Raw genomic sequence first — 21,383 nt, forward strand, 5'->3', positions numbered from 1 at the left:
GCTGTAAAGCATCTCCCTAACAAAATTTAACTAAACTTTTTTCGGGAAAGATTCGGAACGATCTGGTATCATGTATTTTTTGTCTACTTTCCGAAACCGAAGAAGTTTCATGGACAGAGTGAATGTTGCTTAAGAGTCCTAAAAAAAAGAGCCGCCAAGTACATACAAATACGCGTTCCAACGGTTCCAACCGAACAGGGGACCTGGGGAAATGTTAAACATGGCGGTACTCTTTTCATTTGTTTGTGCGTTTATACGCTACATAAAGCAATATAATAGAACACATGGCTTGTCAAGCTAAATTAGCAAAGCGATAGACGAGAAGAGAACGTTTTTCAAAGATGTTTTCTATTAATATTTTATTAAACTTAACATATGAGTGTACACTGGTTAATAAAGCGAACCCGCACTATGTGCTTGGCCGCTATCATTATAAATCTCGTTTGACGAACATAATCGATTTAATACCAACCAAGCTTTACGAAACGTTGATTCCAAATCCGGTCAAGATTAACTTTTCAGAATCATCCAGTTTTTCCAAAAATACTCGGAAATGTTCGTCTCGGCTGAAGCTTTGTACGAATTTCACCAGATACTCCTGCATGTCGCACTGGAACATTGGGTTTTGCATTAACTCCTGCATCATCTGCTGATCGTCATCGTCTTCTTCCTCTGAAAACAAAATAAAATGTTAGCTTACCGAGTTACTACATATGAGAACAACGCACCGTCATCCAGCAGCATTGCAGCTGACAAGTTAATTGGTTTTCCTTCATCTGATTCGCTGCCTGAATCATCTGAATCATCCTTGTCATTTAGCTCAAGAGCTTCTTTCGCCTCTTTCAGATTGGACAATTCGTTTACAAGTAGCTTGAAGATTTTAAGCAGAATCGGAACATCAACCCACTCCTGTTGTGTCTTGGCGGCAGCTGAACGCGTTTTTCTGCCTTGTTGAGGATTGATAACCGGTTCTTTGATCATGACGGAGTTCAACCGTTCATCCTTAGTTGTGACACCGTATTCAAACAGTTTGCATAACGCCATCGTGCTGACCTTTCGCTCATACGAACCATAGAACATGTGCTGCCGGCTCAGCCAGTTTACAAAAACGAAGGTCATTGCGGGTTCTCCAGTCGGTCCAGGAACGGTACTTAGGAAGTTTAGAACTGCGTCCAATTGAACCAGTATAAGATGGGCGAAGATCATCACCAGGCTCATAATCACGTTCAACGCTTCTACTAGTTGCATTTTACTGATAACAGCTTTAAGCAGCAGATCCACATTTTCGCCAAGCAAATTGCCCACTTTTGTGATGATGGTTGTCACTAGACGACCAATGAATGCAGCCGTCGATTCGGTGTTCATCGGATTCAAGAGCATCGTTGCAACTTGCATGATGTAGTTCAGTCCTTCGCCATTTTTATAGCCACAAATCTGCTCAGGATCGACCGCGAGGAACGCCCTTAAACATTCCCCTCCCGATTGCATAACGGAGTGGTCTTCGGTTTGTAAAATACAGTGGACCGCGGCCGGGAACGCACTTTCCACCATGATAGCGGAAAGAGGACCTCGAGAATATTTGACCACCGTGCACAGAATGTCCAGGGCTATGTCCTGCATGGTGGACTTTTGAGCTCCGTCTGAATTGAGGATACTGATGATGGTCGGAATTATTTTCTCCTGCAATGGCATCAAGCAGTAAGGATTTTGCGAAAGGATCTTAAGAATGTCCTGCACTATTTCAAGAATGAAGCGATCGTCGTGGTATTTGAGGAACATGGCAATTGCGAGAGACACAACCTTGCTGGAAATGGATGCCGTAACATTGGTGTCATACTGTTGGGAAATATTAGAAAAGATTATTGATATTTTAGTTGAAGTATTGATTAGACCGTACCGAAATTATTGAGGTCAAGGTTTCCAGCAGAAGTCCTTGCACTGTATTCTGCGACTGACTGAATAGAGGCATTAGGCATTCGAAAAATTGCTCCAGTTTTGGTACAAGAAAGCTCTTGCGCTCATCATTACATTCTCGTAGATTCGTACAGAAACCATAAATTGCTCTGCAATAAAAAAAATAAAAAATGTATTCACCAATGAGGCTTCACAAAAAAAAAAATGATGGATATGGTGCTTTTGCTATCCTTGATCACACAAGATTTTCATACTAGAATTTCATCAAATCTCAGCATGAAACAATAGGTGCTCAAAAACATACCACGCGTTTTTGGTGGAACAAATTGTAATAAAATACTTAATCGGCATAACGCAGTGGTTTTTGTTAAGAAAATTATTTTGAGCTTTTTAGTGGAATGTCTTCACTTGTCATAAGACGAGTTTGTACAATCCCATTGAATTCCACCACTTAATTGTATCTTGACAGATACGTATTTCGACCTCAACAGTAAGGCCGTCTTCAGTGTCTCGTACTGGACTCGACGAAGTACAATTGTACGATTGTACAAACTCGTCTTATGACAAGTGCAATGGTTTTTGGTTTTTCCTGTGTTTTATTTCCTGGGGCCATGGTGTAAAAAAAATAGATTATTATCGAAGTTTCATGTACCTCTGATTTTTTTTCACAGAAAGTTAGTCAAGGTCATTAGAAATGAGGCACGGGGTGTTTTAAAATATTTCATCGGCGATTTTTTGGAAAAAGTGATTTTTATTGTATTCTTCACCAATATTCGGTATAAAAAGTCAATTGATATCTCAGCAATGAATGAATCATAGTAATTAACCCTCAAAATTGGAATGATACACATTTGTATTTTTTCTGTATGAGAATCAATATTTAAACGGATCTAAAATGGTAAAAATTCATTTTTTATGTAATTCAGGCGTTTCTTAAGTGTTTTTTCTTGTAATTTTTTACAATCTTTTTTCAGCAATTATCATCTATCTCCGGCATCTATCCTGTTTTTTATCAATTTAATATATGTGAAATTCTATCTTCTAACTTTTGATGATGATGACCAGCCCACTGAAGTGAGCCGCATTTTATAAGATTAATAACATTTTTTTTAAATACATGATACTCGTAACTCATCCGTATGCACCACACGCTTTTTTCTAGCCTCTCACTGAGTATTGTACGTAACACCTTTCAATAGTAACAATCGAAAGCCAAGCTTAGTCCTAGAACTATTGCGTAAGAGAGACTGTGCGAGATGGGAAAACCGACTGTCCCTGGCAAACGACTTCATTACGCAAACTGAAATCAACTAAACGAGCTTCCCTGCGTAAGTTTACAAAGCACCGTACAGTACCGCTTAGAAATCATTACGTCAGGCTCAATTACGAGTACAAGCAAGCCAATCAAAGATGTTTTTTTTTTTCAATACGAGCAAGATATTCAGCGTAGAGCATAGCCTACCAAAACATTTTTGGAAATATGTCAATGAACAGCGAAAGGAGTCTGGGTTTCCGTCCACGATACACCTGAATGACGAAATAGCCACTTCCACCCAAGAAACTTGTCGTCTATTCGCAGAAAAAATCTCCAGCGTATTTAACAATGAAACTGTAAGTGATAACCAAGCTACCCTCGCTGCTAGGAACGTGCCATTGGCTGGACAAACGCTTGGTACATTCGATGTGGATGCGGATGCAATTTCCAAGGCTGCATCTCAACTGAAATCATCGAACTGTCCCGGTCCGGATGGGATTCCAGCATCGAACATATCTCCTGCTTATTAGTACCGCTTCAGCGCTTGTTTCGTTCGTCTTTATCCAGCGGCGCATTTCCATCCTGCTGGAAACACGCCCACATGTTTCCTGTACACTAGGTCCACTGATTTTTCTACTCTACTTCAACGGTGCGCACTTGATCATAAAGAGCCCGCGGTTATCGTACGCAGACGACCTTAAAATGTTCCTTTTGATCCAGTCAATCGCAGACTGCTACTATCTGCAAGAGCAACTAGATCTTTTCGCCAGTCGATGCCTGCTAAACCGCTTGACACGTGTTCCGTCATCACCTTTTCGCGAAAGAGGCAATCGATCACATTCGCCTACAACCTGCACGGTACGACAATCGGGTGCGTGAATCAAGTGAAGGATCTAGGAGTTATTTTAGACTCGCAATTAACATTCAAGCAGCATGTGTCGTATATCGTCGAGAAAGCTTCAAAGACGCTGGGATTTATTTTCAGAACAGCGAAAAATTTTACCGATATATATTGTCTGTCCCTGTATTGTGCCCTCGTTCGCTCCACACTGGAATATTGTGCAGCAGTTTGGAGCCCGGCCTACAACAGTGGATCTGATAGAGTAGAATCCGTCCAGCGTCGCTTCCTTCGTTTCGCGCTTCGAAAGCTTCCTTGGAGGGATCCGTTCCAGTTGCCGAGCTACGATAGCAGATGTCGATTAATAGATCTCGAGCTGCTCCGCACCATAAGAGATACAGCAAGGGCAATGACGATTGCTGACACGCTTCAGGTTCGAATTGATTGTGAAGCCATCTTGGAACGAAATGATATTAACGTTCAGTAACGCACGCTTCGCAACAACGTAATGCTTCGGTTGCCTTTACGACGTACTAATTATGGCCTGCAAGGAGGGGTTAGTGGCTTACAACGGATCTTCAATAAAGTGGCACCGTTGTTCGACTTCAACAGTACACGTGATATGGTTCGTCATAAGTTTTCGTCATTCTTTTCTAACAGGTCTCCGTGATACTGTGAAGATGAATGTAGATTATTGATTGTTATTTCTGTTCTATTTTTATTTTGTTTTACTTCTATTTGCTGACCTGATTTGTATCTCTGTTTTTTTTTGTTTTATATTATTACCAACATCATTGGAGCTATCTTAAGCCTGTTGATGGATTAGAAGAATACATATTAAATATTAAGTAAGGCGAAGGTAACGTTATTCGTAGTAGAAATGCTTCACAGGAACGTCATAATGGGCCTTTCCAAGCATTTTGAAGGTAAAAATTTCTTCAACACCTTCAAACACATCCCTTCAAGCATGAACATCGTTTTAGCAGAGCTAACGCATATGCTCCTGGGTTTTGCAGATGAAATCGAGATAATTGGAAACGATCGCAGAGGAATGGTGTATTATTTTGTCTTACTGAAGATTGAAACGGTAAAAATAGACATAACTATTCACTCTACCAATACGAAGTAGATTGTTACGGATAGAAAAAGAATGAGAGGATATGTAGCAGATGTGCTTGGAGGCGTTGAGGAAATTATTTACTTAAGAATTCTCGTGAAGTGGGACAATGATCCCTAGTAATATAGTTATACTTATAATGGTTTCATAGCACATTTGAAAAATAAATCGCTATCGCTATAATTATTACTTAGGATGTTTTTTGCGTAAATTTGAAAGACGTATTGCTACTGCGAAAATGATATTCTCTAAGACGTAAGTAACCAGTTTACTGCTTATAAAAGCATGAAAAAACACGCAGATATGGAACGAATCAAATATGAGACTGTCGAGCGTGTAGCAGCAGCTTAGCTTCCGATGCATACATACAGAAATGAAATTTGCTCCATATCAAACTTTGGTTCATCCGGTAGACAATTTCAAACATGAAGCCTGAAAATTATGAGAAACTATGAGACAGTGTCTCAAGAAGAAAATATTATGAATTCTATAAAATATGGCAGACTGACAATAAGCTGTCGGAAGAAAAAGATACAAATATAACATTGAGCTGAGAACTTGATAAAGGCTGGAAATAGATGTTGGAAAAATATTGCAATTTATGCATATATAAAAAAATACTCAAAAAATACTTAGGGGCCATCCACAAAGTACGTCACGCTCCTAGGGGGGAGGGGGGGTTCCGAACAGCGTGACGACTCATACAAAAATTTTAGAGGTTTAATACAAAAAGTGTGACGAAGGGGGGAGGGGGGGTTGAAAATAGCCAAATTTTACGTGACGTACTTTATGGATCTTCCCTTATAAAACGCTCAAAATACAGAAATAATTGATTTTTCAACATTTTTGATACGTTTAAAAATTTGTTTTATATAAAGTAATGTTACAAATGTGTATATTTTCAATTTTGTCGGTTAATTACCATGAATTATCCATTGCTGAGTTGTCAATTTACTTTTTAAATATATATTGGAGAAGGAAACAATAAAAATTACTATTTTCAAAAAATCGCCGTTGAAATATTTTACTGACCTGATGGATGTACTTCTTCTACTTGGAAATTCTGGCCACCGGTTTGCGTTTCTTGATTCAGAAAATTCGACGACTACTCCTGCCAGCCGTCTTCTCATCGATGGAACTGCTTTTCTTGGATTAAGCCAGATTAATTTGATACCTAATTTCCAATCACACTTCCTGGATTTGGTGTTCGTGAGCGAAAATTCAATTCCTGACTGTACGGTCATCGAGGCATCGGATTCCATCGTTCCTCTTGATAATCATCATCCTGCTCTAGAAATTACTATTGCAAATAGCTGTCATGTTAGCTTTGACGATAGCTCAGATGTCGATGGCTTGAATTTCCGCAAGACTGATTTCCAATCACTCCGACGCAGTTTGTCCCGATTCGATTGGAGCGCATTGAAAGACTTGGACATCGACTCAGCAGTTAACCGTTTCAACTGTTTTCTACGGGACTGTGTATCTGCATCCGTACCGAAGTGCCAACCTCCAAGAAAACCACCATGGACTCTACGCAATCTAAAACGGGCACGCGCTAGAGCTCTTCGCGCTCTTGCTAATCGTCGTTGTACTATAACTAAAAGGAACTTTTCAATTGCCAGCAATCCCAAGGGGTTTTGGTCATTCGTTAATACTAAGAGGAATGAAATCGGTCTCCCGTCAAGATTATTCCTTGACAACGACGTTGCATTAAATGCTGATGACAAATGCAACCTTTTTGCTGAGCACTTCTCGTCCGTCTTCTCAGTAGCTTCGCCGTCTCATGCTGACATTTTGGGTGCATTAAGTGATGTACCTGACGGCGCTTTCGGCATCGACTTTTTTCACGTTGAGACTCATATGGTCGTTTCGGCTATTAATAGAATCAAATCATCATTATCTGCTGGCCCTAGCGAAATTCCTTCGGCAGTGTTAAAAAAATGCTCCGATGGCCACCCCTCTGCGCATACTATCACTTCGTCAGCAAAAATTTCCTACTCAATGGAAATGCTCTACCATGTTTCCCGTATTTAATAAAGGAGACAAAAGTGACGTAAGAAACTATCGGGCATTACATCACTCGGAGTTGAATCGAAAGTGTTTGAGTCGCTGATCTATGAGAGATTGTTCGCTGCATTATATCAGCCCATGCCAACACGGCTTCTTTCCTGGTCGATCTGTGGAAACAAATCTCGTAAGCTTCACTTCGTTTTGCATGGACAACATGTGCAAAAAGTTTCAAGTTGATGCCGTGTATACTGATCTCAAATCAGCGTTTGATAAAGTCAATCACGACCTACTGCTAGCAAAATTAGAAAAACTTGGATGCTCTGCAACATTCTGCAACTGGCTACGTTCCTACCTAGTGCAACGCCAAGTAACCGTAAACATAGGAAACCACTCATCTCGTTGTTTTTCGAATGGCTCCGGAGTGCCCCAAGGAAGCACGCTTGGTCCATTGCTGTTTTCGCTCTTCGTGAATGATGTTACCTTCATCCTGCAGCGTGGAGGACTGCTGTTGTTTGCGGACGATCTTAGCCTAGAATTGCAAAAACGTTTAGATATCTTCAATGATTGGTGTGATCGAAACATGATGGTTCTTGCCATCGCTAAATGCATTGTCATTAGTGCGGTCTCATTTGGAATTTGCCTCAGTTGTTTGGAATCCTTATCTAGCCGTATGGACGGCTCGTTTGGACGCTGTCCAGCATAAATACGTCCGCTACGCACTACGCCATCTCCCTTGGAGGGACTCGCTCAATCTTCCACCATACGCTGATCGTTGGCAACTAGGACTGGATACTCTTGACAAGCGGAGGAATGTGGCTCAAGCAGTTTTTATCGCTAAATTATTGCTCTCTGAATACGATGTGCCAGATTTGCTGACAAAGATACAACTTTACGCACCCTCTCGTACACTTCGGTTTAGAGATTTATTGTATGAAGCAGTTCAAAGCATGAACTATGGCTTCAACGAAGGAGCCATTTACTTCGACTTCAACATCAACGCATCTAGATTTCGGTATTTTTTGACAAGATATTTTAATGACTGACAATGTTCCAAATAGTAATTATGTTTTCATGTAGACCATACAGTTAGATGAAATATAAATAAATAAATAAAACACCCCGTGCCTCCTTTCTAATGACCTTGCCTAACTATCGGTGAAAAAAAAATCAGAGGTACATGAAACTTCGATAATAATCAATTTTTTTTACACCGTATGAAATCCTAAAGTAAATTTGATTTTTATGTGATTCAGCCTAATATGTAGTTACATGACAAAAATTGAATTGGACGCAGCTGAAGAGTCATTTGAACTATTTAAGGCATCTTCTGGAGAGGTGTACATTTACCTTCTACCCAGATCATCACTCATTGATCCACTACCGCAAGAAAACTGATACATGCGTCCAATTTGGGAATCTCGAGCTCATTCAGTAGCCGCTAGGTTGCGACGGAGGTCCTTCGTAGCTTACTTGGTTAAAGCACCAGTCTAGCGTAGTGAGGGTCGTGGGTTCGAGTCCCATCGAAGGGAAAGTGGTTACCTCCAATACATTTTTCAAATCAATATCTTCCACAAAATTTACATATTCACATATGAGTTTTCACAACATTGTAAATAATGTCCAAGTTGGGTGGTTTAATCCCCGGAATATAGGCAATTAACTTTGATTGAACTAACAAATCTTGTTAAACAAAAATTAGGATTACATAAAACATATGTTGATATAATTTTGATATGACCTTCTAGTCGGGTAGCTTCTGGGAGTTAGAATCTTTCAAATTTCAAGGGACGTGAGACTTACCTAACAGTTTGTATGTATACGCAAAATATCATACATTCTCCAATTCTACTGAGTTTGAAGAACACTTTCATGAATTTCGTAAGAAATCTGGCATGTGATATTTTTGGAAGACAAGATATGTTTCTGCGGTGGTTCGAAACTCCTACCCTGAAAAGGGGGGCTCTCATACAAATAAAACAGAAATTTCTGCATAACTCAAGAACTAATCAGAGAATAAATCAATTTAAGGCGAAACGAAGTTCGTCGGGTCTGCTACTAATCAAATAAAAATTATGGGAACCATGTGTGTGTGGAAAATATTGCAACTTCGAAAATTGTAATCCGAACTGAAAAAATCGTTCATATTTACCTGGCGGCTGTAATTTTAAGCACAACTTGCTTATCAGCTGACATACTGTTGATGGTTATGTCGATCACCTGCTGCAGAGTTGCCTGATCGTAGACATTACAGTCACAGTACCGACTGAAAATCCACAAGCAGCGTCCGAGAAGATATGGCGATACCTGACGAGACACAATTTTCAGTTTATTCAACACATAAAATCCAAATGATGATAAATTCAGAGCTTACTTTTGTTTCTTTTGCAAGCTATCCATTCGAAAATGTTGGAATTGTAAAAATCTGTATGTTATCATTTTTCAATTCACTACTCACCTGATACTCCATTGTGTTCTTTACCAAGTTCATGTACTGCGCCAAATCAAATTTGCCTTCGCTATCGACGATCAAATCTTTGAAAGAACCTACGGCCAACATAGTGGCCTCGTACACTTTCCACCAATGGGGGTTGCCACTATTTCGATCGGCATCAGCCACGACGATGTGCTTACCCAAGGCATCCGTTAGACAGGGCAACAGCTTCTGTTCGTATTCCTGGCCGATGATGAGCAACACATCGGTAACAGTGGTTCGGATGGTGAAATCGATTCCCTGCTCGTCTTCGTCTTCGACAAACTTCTCCGGATCATCGTGCCAGCTTTGCACTTGTTCTTCCGTCATTTGCATGTACAGTATGATGATGTAGATCAAATCTGTTAGTACGTTCGTGACGGCTCCTTTGTATTTCTTCATTTCGATGAGGGTATGTAAGAATTCGAATGTTTGCAGAATCATGGCAGTGAAATCTTCACTTTCGTCGCCTGAAAATTAACAAATATGTAGTTGATCCCCTACTACGGTTAGGTGGTGGTGGTACAAACTTTCTGAATTGCTGACAAACGGATTCTCTTCAGTTGCATTTACGATGACTTTGATGTAGATATCAGCCATTTGGGTAAGAAGTTGCCAAATTGGAGGGAGAATCGATGCTAAATACTGGTTGGCGAACTTCGGCAAGTCCGAAATCATGAATTGGAGCACTGAAAGTTGTAATAAAATTTATAAGAAGAACAATATCGATTAAAGTGGAATGTTATTTGCGTGAACTGCTAAGAGTAAATGATTGACGACGCTATATAAATGAATATAAAAACTGTCTTATACCTTTTACAATTTGCGTTTTCAATTGAAAACTGCTGTGCGGTCCATTGGGTACGGTGAGCCCTTCTATCATTTTCAGCATGAACGCAGGCAGTGTAGGATTTAGAATGTTGACCTGTTCCTGCTTGGAGTCAACGTGATTGTTGATGCTGCGTAATAGTGAGTAGAGAATCTTGACTGCGTAGCTCCTGGTTGAAACGCTGTACACATCCTGTGCCTCGAATATACGATACACTTCGGACATAATCATTGGGCCAACTTCCACGATTTGTTTGTCCAAGTCCAATGTGAACTCGACCAGCACCTTCATGGCACCGTGAACGGAGTTTTCATTTCCCCCGAGGCATTTGACAATAATATCAAACAGCTCTTGCCAGTCATTTGGCCAATCGTATGAAGCAATGTTTGATATTGAATATGCTACAACGCTACGAATCTGCAAAAATAAGCAAAAAAGTTTTTAGTTGATTAGATAGAGTGAATATACTCAACAATAGTTTCGAAAAACTATCAGCTTTGTATAAACAGCACTGTGTAAGCTGTACACAGAATCAGCGCCGGAGACGAGCCAGCCTCGGGCTGAAAGTCTCCTTAATAAAGAAACAAAAAAAAAAAAGAATCAGCGTGATTTCAAGAGAAGTCTAGAAACACACGCGAATTCTAAATTAATCGTATATTTTTAATTCAATATATTATGTATCTTTAAGTTGATAAAGATGTAAAATATTACCCGTCGTTCTGAATGTTTTTCAAGGCCAAACATGTAGAAAATATTCTTGCAATATTAGCCGTTATTGAGAACTTCTATCGTATTGTACAAACTGGGTACTTTGCCACTACGTTTTTGGGATCGATATTATTTTTATGTTGAATGTTTCCAAACAGAGATCGCCTTTAGCTCACCTTGCTATTTGGATCGTACAGTCCCTGTGGTAGAATGGTCTTGATGGCAGTCTTCGCTTCATTGTTCACTAGCAGCGTTCCATTAGACGACTGACCGTCCTCGCTATCATTCGCCCAGCAATCTTCCACATACTGCTTCAACATTACAGAGGCAAGCTGCCTCAGGGCCAGCTCCAGATTCTGATTGATCGTTATTTCCGCCAAATAGACACCATACCCTAGAATAATGTAATCTTGAAACTTAAGGAGTTTAAAAATGTTGTTCCGGAATTTACCTTCGGTGTATTTTAGCTGGGCCATTCTTTCCTCGGCTTGCCTTCGGATGTCTCCATCGGGATTAAGAATTTTCTGCAGCTCCTCAAATATTGCCTGCTTGATAATATCTGCGTTTTGGGCCATTTTGCTGGTGGTTTCTAGTCTCGCTACACCACAACCAGAAAGCGGAACAATTCAAAATATGCCGCTCCAACTCACTTCTGGAATTTTTGCACAAAATCAGAGTTTAGGAGGGCACCAAATGCGAAGCGCGGGTAATCACGATGCGGCGATGTGCACATGACATTCCAATTGGAATTTCGGCTGTCAGAACATATCGGGGTGCGTTCACTCGTTCCGCACAAGGCATCGCCGAAACACTGGAATTATAAGGGTGAAATCAGGAGTGATTCAGTTTCATTCTAAATTTTCGACCACTATTCTAGTTTGAATCTGGAGCAAAATAGAACAAACTCGCTGGTTTCCCCAGCAGTGTTCTATTCATGTTTTTCAAATTTTCAATTAATTGAAATCATTATGTTACTGCCAAGAAAAGCGCCGGAATTGCAAAGTGGATTGATCCGTAGATAAAATGACGCATCCATACACCAAAACAATTGAAAAATATTTGAATCTCGTGATTCAATCGTGGTTCAAATCTGCAGAAAATAGAACGGAGCGTTATACCAGTTTTATTTATTTGACAGTTGACTGGTATAAAAACTGAATCTAGAACAGCTGCTGGGAAAAATAAAGTTTCAGATTCATATTCAAACTGACAGCCCCGAACGATTTGAATCACTGCTGATTTTACTCTAATTCTAAGAGTAAAATCAGCAGTGATTCAAATCGTTCGGGGCTGTCAGTTTGAATATGAATCTGAAACATTGAATTTCTCAGCAGCTGTTCTAGATTCAGTTTTTATACCAGTCAACCGTCAAAAAAATAAAACTGGTATAACGCTCCGTTCTATTTTCTGCAGATTTGAACCACGATTGAATCACGAGATTCAAATATTTTTCAATTGTTTTGGTGCATGGATGCGTCATTTTATCTACGGATCAATCCACTTTGCAATTCCGGCGCCTTTCTTGGCAGTAACATAATGATTTCAATTAATTGAAAATTTGAAAAACATGAATAGAACACTGCTGGGGAAACCAGCGAGTTTGTTCTATTTTGCTCCAGATGCAAACTAGAATAGTGGTCGAAAATTTAGAATCAAACTGAATCACTCCTGATTTCACCCTAAGGGTAAAATCAGCAGTGATTCAAATCGTTCGGGGCTGTCAGTTTGAATATGAATCTGAAACATTCATTTTCCCAGCAGCTGTTCTAGATTCATTTTTTATACCAGTCAAATGTCAAAAAAATAAAACTGGTATAACGCTCCGTTCTATTTTCTGCAGATTTGAACCACGATTGAATCACGAGATTCAAATATTTTCCAATTGTTTTGGTGTATGAATGGGTCATTTTATCTACGGATCGATCCACTTTGCAATTATGGCGCCTTTCTTGGCGCAACATGATGATTTCATTTAATTGAAAATTTGAAAAACATGAATAGAACACTGCTGGGGAAACCAGCGTGTTTGTTCTATTTGGCTCCAGATTCAAACTAGAATAGTGGTCGAAAATTTGGAATGAAACTGAATCACTCCTGATTTCACTCTAAGGGTCTGTCTCATTTGGAGAATTAAACTGAAATTAAACTTAAAAGTGACATTTCAATAATTATCGAATAACCCTGCTCGCAGAGCAAGATTACTTTTGACAGATATCGAATCATTTTGCATCGATGTCTTATTGGAATTGCTGGGTAGCACCAGCCATTCTTATGATCGGGTTATTCGCTAATTTTCGAACTGTCACTTTTAAGTTTAATTCTCCAAATGAGACAGACCCTAAATCTTCTATAGAAGATCTTTCATTTTATTTGGCATTTTAACCTCCTTTCCATTTATAAATATGTACATTACAATTTATTGTTTATCTCGTAAGTCGCAGATTGGCCGATTTATTATTCAAATTGTTCTACCCTGTAGGACCTGTAGGATATCCACATAGAATGATATTGTCAGATTTTCTGGATATGATACACTGCGCGGCGTTTGTAGTGTTCCCAAATGGGTACTTGCACAAAACTTCACGCGGCGAATGACTGTCGAAAGGTACGGCCGCGCCAAACGATACACCGCAATGCTATTCACCCATAAGAATTAAGTAAACGGGGTGCAGAAAGCGCGGCGGTACCTTTCATGAAGGGTTCGCCGCGTGCAATTTTGAGAAAATCAGGCAATATCAAATGTCAATTAGTCTAAAAATCGTTTTTCGATTACACACATTATGATTGGATTATTAATGGTATCGTTGTTGTATCATGCATAGTTTTGATGATAGCCTCTACAATTTTTGGATTTTGGATGATATACTGCAAGCTGGGTGGTGCGGATAAAATCGATTTGGTTGTCAAACTGAAGCCAAAATTTTCTATTGTGCCGGAGCCAAACATTGAAGATTGTGGTTATGTTCGTTTCTGATCTAATATTGAGAAGAATTGTTATTATTTTGGGAAAAATAAAAAATAAACTTTGTTTGAGTTTTGTATTCTTTGTAACAAATATTCTCACATTATATTTCGAGTGGAAAATTAGTGGGAATGCAATTAAAAAGGACTCGTTACGAAATTTCACGAGATTCAGCAGCTGATTGGAGCATCAATGTATGTAAACAATCGTAAAGTCATGTAGAGTCTAGCGCATTTGTGTGCCCTCGTGCAGCGTGGAAAAGAGAAATTCGAAGAGCGGGAAATGTTTGACAGCTAAGTAACTGCAAAATAATTTTGTTTATGGTAGTGATTTCAAAATATCCCTCTGCTCGGTTGAGCGCAGAAAAGCGGCTCTATCCGCAGCACCCAGACTGCAAGGGTTGTTAAGACTTTGGTCCGATTCATGAAGGCTATAGTACCATATAGTACGCTGCTGAAAAGTACTGTGTAAATAGATAGGACACGGAATGGTTACGGAATAATTCTGTTATTGAAATACCGTGAGCAGTACGGAGCTGAAAAGTACAGATAATTTCGAAACGCTTATAACACCTGCTGTGTAAAGTAAGTGGAGCTGTCAATTTTCCTCATGGAAAAATATTCCGTACCATTATTTCGTAAGGTAGAGATGTCATTTATACCATACTGAGTCAGCTGTCAAATTTACCTTGATAATTTGATCAAATTTTCCATAAACTCATTCCGTAAGAGACGCGTAGGCTTTAAAATCGAATTAAACAGTTCGAACAGTTCAAACATTTTCAAATATCCCTACTAAAGGCTGGTTTACAGTTCGGAAGACGTGTCCGCGGGATTTGTTACGGGATTTTGCTCCGGGTTTTGCCAGGGAAAATTTTCCGCCGATAAGTCTCCACTGTCAAAACATTTTCCATGATTGGGTTTACACTTCAGGATTTTGCTGCGGGATTTGAGAATATTCGTATCTCGCCCGTGCTTGAGTTTACACTTCGGGGTTTTGGTTCGGATTTCTTTATTCAAGAGTTGAAAAGATAACGAGAAGAGGGAGATATAGCGAAAGAAAGGGAGAGAATGAGTGAGAGAGAGCGATTGAAAGGGAGAGAAAGAGGAAATGAGTGAGTGAGTGAGTGAAAATGAGTAAGTGAGAGTAGGTGAGTAAGTCAAAGTGAGTGAGTGAGTGAACGAGTGAGTGAGAATTCGTAAGTAAGTGAGAATGAGTGTGTGAGTGAGAATGAGTGTGTGAAAGTACGTGAATGAGAGAGAGTGAGTGAGTGAGAAACAGTTAGTGAGAGTGAATAAGTGAATGAGCCAGAGTTAGTGAATGTGAGTGAGTGAGTGAGATTGAGCGAGTGAGTGAGAATGTGTGTATATGAGTGAGATTGAGTGAGTGAATGAGAGAGTGAATGAGTGAGAGAAGGTGAGTGAGAATGAGTTAGAGCGAGTCAGCGAGAATGAGTTAGAGCGAGTGAGTGAGAATGAGTTAGAGTGAGTGAGTGAAAATGAGTTAGAGCGAGTGGTGAGAATGAGTTAGAGTGAGTGAGTGAGAATGAGTTAGAGCGAGTGAGTGAGAATGACTTAGAGCAAGTGAGTCTCACTATGCACTATTTCTCAATTATCTCTGCTCACTTTGCACTTCTCACTTCTTAGTACTCATTTCTCACTTTACTCTTTCCAATTCCCACTTCTCACTATTCATTTCACTTTTCACAACTCATTTTTTCACTTATCATTCTTCACTTCTCACTTCTCATTAGTCACCTTTCACTTTTCTTTTCTTACTCTTCATAACTCACTTCATACTCTTCACTTCTCGCGCCTCTTTCTCACTACTCATTACACTACTCAACTCTCACTTCTAATTTTACACTTCTTACTTCTTATTCTCACTACTCATTGCTCATTGCTTACTTACTCATATTTTTCATTTCTCGTTTATCATTCGTTAGTTTTCTCTTCAATCTTCTCACATTTCTCAATTTTCACTAGCCACTTCACTAAATTCTTCAGATAATAAATTTCCGTTAGATTACACATTTCCCGTGCGGAGTCAATTCAAACGGAATTGTTTCCCCGCGGGATTTGCATCTCTACATACGAGATTTTTAACCATACACTTTTCCCGCGATTGGGTTTACACTTCAGGAAAATATTTTTTCGTGTAGACTTCTGCTCCTGTCACGGGAAACGCAAATCCCGCTCCCATTTAAATTACATGGGAGATCAAATCCCGGGACGCGTTTTCCGAACTGTAAACCAGCCTTAAAGGTAGACTCACACCTCGGGAATTTGATCCGCGGATTTTTCCCCATATATATTTGCATATGCGATGTTTTTGGAATCCAATCAGCAGCTGAATCTCGTGAAATTTCGTAACGAGTGTGTTTTATACTTGTGACACATATATGATACCAATATCACTGTACAGCATAAAATCATATGTCTGTCACCCAGAATCACGCTGGTATCACGATAGCAGGATGATTTCCGTACCCTGCCCTTCGACCGTTGTATTTTACGAAACAGAACATAATTTGTTGTTTTGACATGTCAAATACGCCGTTTGACATATGAAATAAAAACAAACATTTGCAAGTTGACTGACGTTTTTCTGCAATTCGGGATGATTATGACCCAAGTATCCCAAAATAAACTATTTTTTCATGCGGTGTGAAAATGGGATTTTAGGAGAACAAATCAATACTTCCAATACGAAACTGGGACCAGTATGGGTGCTGGTATAGCAAATCCGCACCTGCGGGAGCGCAAAATGTTGGCTTTGGGGGGAGTTGATAGTAACCAACAGTGCATCATTAAGACCCATGAGGGCGGCAGCAGTGCGAATCCGCACCTGCGGGAGCGCAAAATGTTGGCTTAGGGGGGAGTTGATAGTAACCAACAGTGCATCATTAAGACCCATGAGGGCGGCAGCAGTGCAAATCCGCACCTGCGGGAGCGCAAAATGTTGGCTTTGGGGGGGTTGATAGTAACCAACAGTGCATCATTGAGACCCATGTGGGCGGCAGCAGTGTGAATCCGCACCTGTGGGAGCATTTTAAAGAGACTGTAAAGGTGTTCGGCCGTACGGCACACTATTTTTTGTACACACATACACGCTCACATGCACACATATAGCCTAAAGAGACTAATAGAAATTTTTAGATTTGGGCAAAGCTTCTTAGTTGTCGACCAAGTGTGACTAAGAAGGACGGCAGGGCTGGATGATATTTTTCACAACAATTGCAAAATAATGATTTGCAAGCCCATTATTTGCTATAATTACGCTCTGAAGATGCCTTCCTATTTGATTTTGCCAGTTCTAGGGTTGTTTCCGGGAAGATCTACCGTCACTTTTGCATGATATTCAATGGTTTGAGTTCTGTATCGTGTGATTTCGAACATTTTGTGCAAGGATCCCATGGGTTTTAATTGGAATGAGGTCTGGGGATTGGGAAGGATGCGGGACCTTTGATTTGCCATTAGTCAGCATCTGGGTGGTGCGAATAGAATCGATTTGGTTGTCAAACTGAAGCCAAAATTTTCTATTGTGTCGGAGCCAAACATTGAAGATTGTGGTTATGTTCGTTTCAGATCTTATATTGAGAAGTATTGTTATTATTTGGTGATAAAATAAAAATAAACTAAGTTTGAGTTTTGTATTCTTTGTAACAAATATTTCCACATTATATTTCGAGTGGAAAATTAGTAGGGATGCAACTAAAAAGCACTCGCTACGAAATTTCACGAGATTCAGCAGCTGATTGGAGCAGTAATGAATGTAAACTATCGTAAAGTAATGTAGAGTCTCGCGCATTTCTGCACCCTCATGCAGCATGGAAAGAGAAAATCGAAGAGCGGGAAATGTTTGACAGCCAAGTAACTGCAAAATAATTTTGCTTGTGGGAGTTATTTCAAACCATCTCTCTACTCACTTGAAAGCAGAAAAGCGGCTCTATCCGCAGCACCCAGGTCAGCATCTACTTTTTTCGGAGACGAGCCAGCCTCGGGCTGAAAGTCTCTTTAATAAAGACACAAAAAAAAATCTACTTTTTTAGATGGGAAAAATATTTTGTACCGTTGTTTTGGACAAATTCAAAATTTGATCTGTAGTGTTTTGATAGGGATGGAGGAGAGGAGAGGAGGATCTCGTGGAGGTAAAAGTGGAGTGCAGAAATAAACGGTAGTCAGCGCGAAATAAATAAGTGTTTGAAAAGCCCGGAGTTCCTTGTACGAATAAACCTGCTACAGGATCTATGACCCAATTGAACGTCTCTGGCTTTATTCTTCAAAGTGCATAAATGAATTAGACGATCAGTGCCGTTTGCACTGAAATCACTCCGAATCATAGAATAGAGTGATTAACGTCCGCAGAAATAATTGCCCTACGGAATATTTGCAAGAACTCGCATATTTTTGCTAAAATACCTATAAGAAGAATTGGAAAACTATGACGTTTTCATATCGATGGATGAACTGCTGACGCGAATTTACAATTTAATCAAACAATATGGGTAAATATTGTGAAATATTCATAAAAACTATAGTAACAATTTGTGATTTCTATACATTTTGATAAAAAATATAGTTCTGGAAAGCGGTAGAATCAATATCAAAACAAGCTGTCAAATAGATACAACGGTGGAAAGAAAAGATGTGTGTCATCTTGTCACTGTACGCGTGCAGCGTGATACGAAAATCATTGTGCGGAAATCATATGTCTGTCGATAGTATTAGTTGCATTCCTACTAATAATTTTGCACTCGATATATCGAGCGAAATATAATGTGAAAATATTTGTTACAAATAATACATCAAAACTCAAACTAAGTTTACTTTTATTTTTCTCCAAATAATAACAATACTTCTCAATATAAGATCTGAAAACAACATAACCACAAGCTTCAATGCTTGGCTCAGGCACAATAGAAAATTTTGGCTTCAGTTTGACCACTAAATCAATTCTATTCACACCTCCCCGATTGTTATTATTATTGTTTGTATCATTGAGGTTACAATCTCTTTATGATGCACGCATTTGATGATTCTCCGAATAGTAATCGTTTGGATATCGTAATAGATCGTAATATTTGAATAGCCCATTGGTCCGCACGTGTTTCTGTTTTTGTCGGCAAAATTCTTTGACAGTTCTTGGATGTTTTTTTCCGTCATGAGATTTTTGCTGAGTTTTTGTTTTTGTGTTTTCAAGCTCGGACCTCGCCGATTTTGTTTATGATACAGTGCGTGAGTTTGTTTTAAGCGGAAATTAGGCAATTTTATCAAAGTTTTAAAGTAAGAACAACGTGAAAGTTTCCTGTGGGTAGTATTGATCGTTGTTGGATTTAGCGAAATGGCATGCAGATACCCAGACAGGTTTGTGCTAATTGTATAATTAAATATAAAATCTGTAATCTAATCGCATCGAGTTATTTTAGGTGGCTTGCCTACAGCAGCATCGGTGCCCAAGTTGAGGGCACGCAGTTCGTTGCGCTGAAAGTGCCACTGGAAAAGGTAAGCTCCAGATAGTTTAGCTGTTTACAGCTTTTCAGTTTTGCGATAGAGGAAATGACGGCTTTGGCATGTTTTGTTCTATTAGGGTCTCGCCGACATTTCCCACCAACACGAACGCAGGTTCGTGGTTGCAAACAATCCCATTTGATTTTGCCGTGACAGCTGCTCGTGGTTGCAAACAAACCGAGTAAAAGTGTGAGTGAAACGTGCGTGTACGTACACGATCGCTGAAAGCCTATTTATTGTCAGGGGGGTTTTGTTGACCAAATTTTATAAAATTCGGCCACATTATTCTTTAATATACAAAGAATGTTTAGGCCAAATTTGAGCATAATTAGTTATAGAAAACCTGACAATAATAGAACAAAACCTGCCAAAGCTGTCATTTCCCCTACTTGCCTGGTCACGGAAAATCATTATTATCGTGATCTGCATGTACCTGGGGTTAACAGCTGTTTAATTTGTTTTCGTCAATTTAATCTAACATGAACCTCTAATATTTTTTTGATCTGATTATGTGGTTCCCATCCGTTAACTTTACCCTTTAGATGGTTGACCGTTTCGAACTCTCTTTGGCTTAACTGTATGCAGCGGAAGTAACTTTTTTTTTAGCAATTTATTAAAAAAAAGTCCGTCGTCTTTGGACGCTAGATTGAACTAACTGATAAAAACCCAACTTAATTGACCACACGCACACATACAAACGGACAGACAGACATTTGGTCAGCTCGTCAAGCTGAGTCGTTTGGTATATAACACTATGGGTCTCCGAGGCTTCTATAAAACGTTCGTTTTCGTAGTAAAATGATAACTTTTCGGTACAACTTTGTTGTACGAGAAAGACAAAAAATCGAGGATTTATATATTACGCGCTTAGTTTCATAGGGGCGTAACTGGCCAGGTGTAACGTATTAACTGAATTCAGTTCCTCAATTTGAGTTCGACATGCGGCTAACTTCGACCTTGAGTTGGCCGAAGCGTGAGCTTTGATAGCTGCTTTGCTATCTGAACAGAAGTATATTACTTTGCCCATTGTGTGTTTCTGCAGTGCGGATAGCACTCTACACATAATGGCAAATATTTCCGCTTGAAAGGCAGTGCAGTGTTTACCTAGTGAGTGGGACTGTTCCAATCTCAGCTCACGCGAGTAGACACCTGCACCCGCTCTACCTTCGAAAAGAGAGCCGTCAATGTAAAAAACAATGCTGTCTGACATACTTCTTTCCAAATAGCCAGATGTCCACTCATCCCGCGAGGGGAATTGTGTTGTAAATGTCCTATAAGGAAAACTACTAGCGAGTGTTTGATCACTTGGAGCGAGGACAGTTCTGTCCCAATCAACCATGAGCTGTAACAACGAAGTGTGTGTAGAACTGCGGTTTACAGGATTCTCTTCCATGAAACCGAAAACCCATAATCGGTAAGTACAAGAAAGTACTTCTTGTTTGAGATGTGTGTCGTGTGTGTAGTGCACCCTTTTGCCACCACACAAGAGGTGTCCAGGAGAACTTGGAATCAAGAATTAGTCCAACATACTTTACCTGATCCGTTACATTGATTTCAGAGTCAAAAAGATGGGCGAATACCATGACGGTTACGTTTTTCCGTGAAAAGTACAATGGATGTTTTATTCGGATCAACCGAAAAGCCATATTGGCGACACCAACTTTCGACTGCCTGAAGAGCGTTTTGCATCAGGTCGAATAAAGTAGTAATACACAGACCGACTATCAATATTAGATAGTCGTCGGCAAATGCATAGGTAGGAAAACCGCC

At 39.7% G+C, this 21,383-nt stretch overlaps 2 protein-coding genes across 2 annotated transcripts in view; one reads left to right on the plus strand and one right to left on the minus strand.

Annotated features, from left to right (window-relative positions):
- Positions 1–331: 331 nt before the first annotated feature.
- LOC134227449 (importin-9) lies at positions 332–11,885 on the minus strand. The gene is made up of 9 exons (XM_062708952.1): positions 11,593–11,885; positions 11,318–11,535; positions 10,418–10,850; positions 10,135–10,293; positions 9,590–10,074; positions 9,284–9,438; positions 1,898–2,063; positions 729–1,836; positions 332–672 (listed from the first exon to the last, which is right to left on the minus strand). The coding sequence occupies exons 1-9, from the start codon at positions 11,714–11,716 to the stop codon at positions 479–481; spliced, it is 3,042 nt and encodes a 1,013-aa protein (XP_062564936.1). The 5' UTR covers positions 11,717–11,885; the 3' UTR covers positions 332–478.
- Positions 11,886–19,251: 7,366 nt separating this feature from the next.
- The window catches only part of LOC134227509 (RNA/RNP complex-1-interacting phosphatase homolog), a 95,336-nt gene continuing 93,204 nt past the window's right edge, over positions 19,252–21,383 (plus strand). The window contains exons 1-2 of the mRNA XM_062709056.1: positions 19,252–19,469; positions 19,532–19,607. Of these exons, the coding sequence (XP_062565040.1) occupies positions 19,447–19,469; positions 19,532–19,607 (99 nt within the window). The 5' untranslated portion in view covers positions 19,252–19,446. The remainder of the gene's footprint in view (positions 19,470–19,531; positions 19,608–21,383) is intronic.

Source organism: Armigeres subalbatus, chromosome 3 (assembly GCF_024139115.2).
Source record: "Armigeres subalbatus isolate Guangzhou_Male chromosome 3, GZ_Asu_2, whole genome shotgun sequence".
In the NCBI taxonomy this organism is placed as follows: domain Eukaryota; kingdom Metazoa; phylum Arthropoda; class Insecta; order Diptera; family Culicidae; genus Armigeres; species Armigeres subalbatus.

Bases quoted from the DNA above. Each gene is read 5' to 3' on its own strand.
- LOC134227449 (XM_062708952.1), bottom strand. From the start codon at position 11,716: ATGGCCCAAAACGCAGATATTATCAAGCAGGCAATATTTGAGGAGCTG. The intron at 11,536-11,592 runs GTAAATTCCGGA...ACATTATTCTAG, and splicing joins CCAGCTAAAATACACCGAAG to GGTATGGTGTCTATTTGGCG. The intron at 673-728 runs GTGCGTTGTTCT...TTTTGTTTTCAG, and splicing joins TGCAATGCTGCTGGATGACG to AGGAAGAAGACGATGACGAT.